The sequence below is a fragment of the Papaver somniferum genome, chromosome 8 (genome assembly GCF_003573695.1).
Source record: "Papaver somniferum cultivar HN1 chromosome 8, ASM357369v1, whole genome shotgun sequence".
In the NCBI taxonomy this organism is placed as follows: domain Eukaryota; kingdom Viridiplantae; phylum Streptophyta; class Magnoliopsida; order Ranunculales; family Papaveraceae; genus Papaver; species Papaver somniferum.
This window is the reverse complement of record NC_039365.1, coordinates 13,149,040-13,154,075: the sequence shown is the minus strand read 5'-3', so window position 1 is coordinate 13,154,075 and position 5,036 is coordinate 13,149,040. Positions and strand designations below refer to the sequence as shown.

General features: G+C 35.6%; 1 protein-coding gene across 1 annotated transcript; it reads right to left on the bottom strand.

The window, feature by feature from the left end:
• Positions 1–544: 544 nt before the first annotated feature.
• On the bottom strand, positions 545–4,796 carry LOC113301410 (uncharacterized protein DDB_G0271670-like). The gene is made up of 3 exons (XM_026550191.1): positions 3,464–4,796; positions 2,276–2,432; positions 545–1,736 (listed from the first exon to the last, which is right to left on the bottom strand). Exons 1-3 carry the CDS (start codon positions 4,322–4,324, stop codon positions 1,093–1,095), a joined length of 1,662 nt encoding a protein of 553 aa, XP_026405976.1. The 5' UTR covers positions 4,325–4,796; the 3' UTR covers positions 545–1,092.
• Positions 4,797–5,036: the final 240 nt, after the last annotated feature.

Sequence of the window (5,036 nt, the reverse complement as noted above, 5' to 3'; positions counted from 1 at the left end):
GTTGGTGAAATGAAGACCATAACCATAACCTAATAACCAAGGGCGCAAAGGCGGTCATTTTCTCAAAATTTTGAGCAATTTTCTTATTCCAAAGCTAGCCTAGCCATTCTCCGCCTTTAAGAGGAAGTCTGAACCTACTGCCCAGTGTGGTGCACCATGCATGATGCGCAAAATGATGCAAGAATTTGGAATCAATGTCAGATTTTTGCATCCAGGAAACAAGAAGGCCTTGGGTTGGATACTTAAAAAACTTGGAGAGATGCCAATTATTTCAACTTTTCTTTCGTCCCTTGGTTTTATCAGTGTGTAAAGCTGTTTTGGGGATTGGGTGCCAGGAACGCTCTAAGAAACACTGCCGTTACTTAGAATTTTGCAGGTGTTTAAATACTCCTTGATATCAATGGTTGACCTGCATTGTACCCATACTCATTTGAATAACTTGTCCGCTGCTAGTTATGAATTATGATGGCCCTTGATTCCAAGGGATAAAGTTCTATAAATACACTATCATGAAACCAATATTAAATAAGTGATGGCATATGTCTAGCGTATTGTTTTATTTTATTTCCACTTTAGCCAAATGCCCCCCAAGAAACAACCACTTCTGCCTTTCTCCATCCTCATTAAGGATTGCCTCTACTCAAGGAGGACTTCTGGTAATATGTTTACAGATTCAAGAAAATAACACAGAGCAACAAAGACTGAGGTCTGAAGTAGATTTTCAGATAAACAGAATAAAAGCTGGAAAATATTGATGATGGTCCCCTTCCCTACTGAATCAAAAACTACTGTTTAGTTGTCCTCAAGGTGGCTTCTTTCATATTGTTGGGCACCAAAAAAAGAAAAGAAAAAGAACCAGTAGTTCTTAACCAAATACCCTATCAAATGAATTAAGCCTTCTTAACTTATCCTAAGATATTCACAAACTAAGTCCCATTTCAATTTTGAAGCTCTCGAATCACTACTAGTAGTATATCTGTTTCTTTCATTTTCCTTTCTTCCAAAAGAATAAAGGATGCAGAAGTAGTTGCCCCTTCAATTGTACTTGAATTGAATGGAGTCCGGTTGTAGTTTTGTGCTTCTAAACCAAAATTAACTCAAGATAAAGAGTTCAGCTAACACTTCATCCATTAACGAACCCGTAATCATAATCTCCATTTCAAATACTATGTCTTCATTACTAATTCTCCATTGCACACCTTTCTCCATCTCTCTAACGTGAACTTTTCTGCTATCTTGAAGACCCCAGTCTAACGGGTCACACTGTCCATTCATCCAATTCTTGGCTACTCTCAACAACTCATTGTCCAATTTCTCCTCACTGCTTTTACTTACTACCATCCTTTCATTCGTAGTTCTTTCCATGACTTCATCTTTGAAGAAATCAAGCAAAAGAAGATCCTCAATACTATTAACTGATTTGAGGTTATTCTCTTCATTTCTAGCTGTTTCTTTGATGGTACATTGAAAGAGCTTTTTCGCCTTTTCTTCTGCTTTGGACATTTGATCTTCTTCTTCTTCCTCCTCTTCCTCTTCTTGTTGTTCCGATACCGATGATATAACGTGTGAACTATTACTTGTGAAAATCGACGATGCATAACTATCACTTGGTGATTCAAGAGAATCATGGCTCAGTATAGCCTCAAATGATGCAATTCTTTTACTTAAATTGATGGGGTCTAGTTGGCCAAGGCCCTCAAACCGACGGATTTTCTGCATAAGCTTTTTCTTCGACTCTGTTAACCAAAATTACACAACATTAAATTGCATACATACGAATAATACGAATGAGATTAATGCAGGAACATGTCAAGTTGCATAACTATAATTTTGGACCACATCAATTGCCAACATCGGCTAAATCGAATTAAATGGTCTAAATCTAGATTTAAAGCCTCCAAATCTCAAGTCTAGCATGAGATGGGGCTACTTAGAGATCCCTACCATGTGATGTAAACTGTAAAGGGTCATTAGCATTTAACTCCCAATGTGATATGTCATTTACAGAGTTACCACATGCATACATTAAAAATTGCCTGCACACATTCTGTAAGATTTAGCTGTATAATTAAAAAATTGGGATTCCATTAACTATGGTGTCAAGTGGACAAAAAAATAGATTTGTTCAGGTGATATTAGGTGTAAACAATCTCATATTTTTTAACTAATGGTTTGTTTATAGCAGCACGTCCCCTAATCGCGAAATTCAAAAGTAATGTTCAGGTTATTATAGACACTTCGAATCGAATATGTTTGATGATGATATGCAACTTACTTTCCATGTTGCCAAGGCTAGATTGAAACAAAGATGACGAAGAAGATGAGCTACTTTCTTCTTCATCTTCTTCACTGGGAAAATCAAGAGTTGAAACTGGACTGTTAAATTGCTGGACCTTCCCATACTGATGGCTCTGCTCACCCCGCAGATCTCCCTGTAAAAATTTATGTCACGTTAACAAGGAGGACACCCACAGGAAAATAAGTAAACAACTGTATACAGTGATGATGCTGGGCAACAAATGACACAATAAGTACACATATAACAGGAAAATAAACATTTTTAAAACAATTTAATCAGTGCCAGCATATTTCTTTGGTAGCGAAAGATCCGATCAACCGAAAAATCAATGGAATATTTGAGAAGACAAGAACCCTTGCCTAATGGGATTAACAAAACTTCTTAATCAAAATGGGGGTTATCTGTTACAAGATCAACCACCAGCTGCTGTGGTTGACATTCTATGATCTCACAAAGCTAGGTTAGGGTCAGCGGGTTGAACGGACTAAAGTCAACTGGCAGCCCTAGATTAGTTGAAAAGTGTGCCTAATCACAATACACGTGGACAGCTCGTGCGTGTAGCATTACGTGCTGTCAAAAATGATACTCCTACCTAGCATACCTAAGCCAGAGAGACCGACAAAATGTTAAAAAGAATATATTAAATGACTAAAGTACCCTAATCTCTCGTAACCGTGTCCAACTACCAATTAAATTACTAAAATTAGGGATCTAAACATAAACAACAGAATAAATAGGGTGCTAACTGTGAATAAGGCTTTAAACAAGGGGTCTATATTTAACTGTCAGGAAAAATAACATAGCTACAGTGAACAACCTTAAAGCCCTGATAGTTAACGCGTGAAGTAACGGCGTGAATTCCGCTGAATAAAATTTTAATTTCGGGACTCCCGAAAAAATGTTAGATTTACCCCATTTATTGCATCACACGTGGACATAAACTCCCATCACCAGCTGTTTATGAATCGTTAAAATATCTGAAATACCCCTTCATACTAAAAAAGAAAGAAATCGAATCCGATTGATATTGATTTTGAAAACTCATAAACCCTTACCAACAGACACAGAATTAAACACAAGAATTCAAAAATGGTACCTAATCTTCAAAATTAAAACTGATATTATGATAATTACCACTAGGATTAATAGTTTAATAATTAGTACCTTTGGAATTGAAATTTCTTCTTCTTCTTCTTCTTCCACAATTTCTTGGTTTGTACTACATTTTTGATTCAGCTTGTCTGAATCATCAATTTCAGGTGGACATACTGAACTACTGATACCAGTACTAATACTAACTGATGAAGAACAATGTAAATCAGAATCTGCATCTTTTTTGTGTTTGAATGATTTAAATTCACGAGAATGATGAGTATCACATTCTGAATCGGATGATGATGGTGACCAGCTATAAATAGTATTAGTAGTTGTAGTAATTGTTTGAATCGATAACGAAGAAGATGATCTTTTCTGTAAATCACGAAATGATTTCCATTTCATGATATCTTTAACTCTCCCAGCATCTTTAATGATCTCTTTCTCAACTTTCCTGTTATTCTTTTCACTGTTATTTTTTCTCCAGAAACTTGTACTTTTTAATTTCTTCGAAACACTTCTTGATAATGAATTCCCCTGTTTCCTTGATGATGACGATGGTGATGATATTGAAGATAGCTTACTGGATGATGATGATGAAGAAGAAAATGTTAAGTACTTGACTACATTGATTACAGCAACTGAAGCTTTTTGTAATGCTGAAATTGTAGTTGATGTTGTTGTTGTGGATGATGATTTGTTTCTGAGAAGATGATGGTTTTTAGGGAAACTAGGGTTTTTAGTTAGATCTCTAGATTTAAGATCCATTTCAACAAGATGTCTGATTGAATAAGTACAACAAGTTTTTCTTGGAAATGATTTGAATCCATTTGATGAACATGAACTCATTTCTTCTTTTAAGAAATCTTTTAAAAGAACAATTCTTCTCTCCATCACTGGTTTCTTTTTTGATTTCAGCTCAATTTCCATGATTGATCAAACAAGAAGGAATGTGTTGATGGAATAAGTCGAAAAGAAAGATGGAAACTTATTGCATTGAATTTAAAGAAATTGCAGAGGAGAGACAATGAAGAATGTTTAAGTAGCTGGAAAGCTTAGATAAGAAAAGAAACAGGAACAGGAGCATTTAAGAAGATAGACCTGTTTACAGAAATTGAAAGAGAAAGAACAAATCAAGTTCCATTCAATTCTCTCCTTTCTACACAGAAGCAAAATAGAGAAATGCACTGAGGAAGGAAGAAGAGATAATTAAGAACCCTAGAAATTTGAATTTGAAAGTGAGAGGAGAGTGAGAGAAAATTTTGAAATGGAAGAAGGAGAGGGGTAGTTTCTTATATGATATGTTTTGTTTTACTCTGTGAAAAAAATGGTGAAGATCTCCAGGTTAGTAGCAGTGACAGTGTGTGTACAACTGCATCGAAATTTGCTTTGGATGCTTCTATTTAATTTTTTAGGGGTTGAATTTTTGAGCTCTACTGGGATTGTTTTTTTATAGACTAAATGCCACACCGGATAAAAACAAGTAGATCTAGTGGAAGGATACACACGAGTGGATTTCTTTTTAAAGTGGGTGAAGTTGACATAACATGTTACTGGTTTTTGGTCGGCTGATCCAGAGTCGGAGGCAATTCATTGTTCCAGAAAAGAAAAAAAAAATCGTAGTGGAATTATCTGATCATGC

Coding starts and splice junctions, on each gene's coding strand:
- LOC113301410 (XM_026550191.1), bottom strand. CDS start 4,324: ATGGAAATTGAGCTGAAATCAAAAAAGAAACCAGTGATGGAGAGAAGA. Junction 2,433..3,463: donor AAGAAATTTCAATTCCAAAG/GTACTAATTATT, acceptor AAATTTTTACAG/GGAGATCTGCGGGGTGAGCA. Junction 1,737..2,275: donor TAGCCTTGGCAACATGGAAA/GTAAGTTGCATA, acceptor TTTGGTTAACAG/AGTCGAAGAAAAAGCTTATG.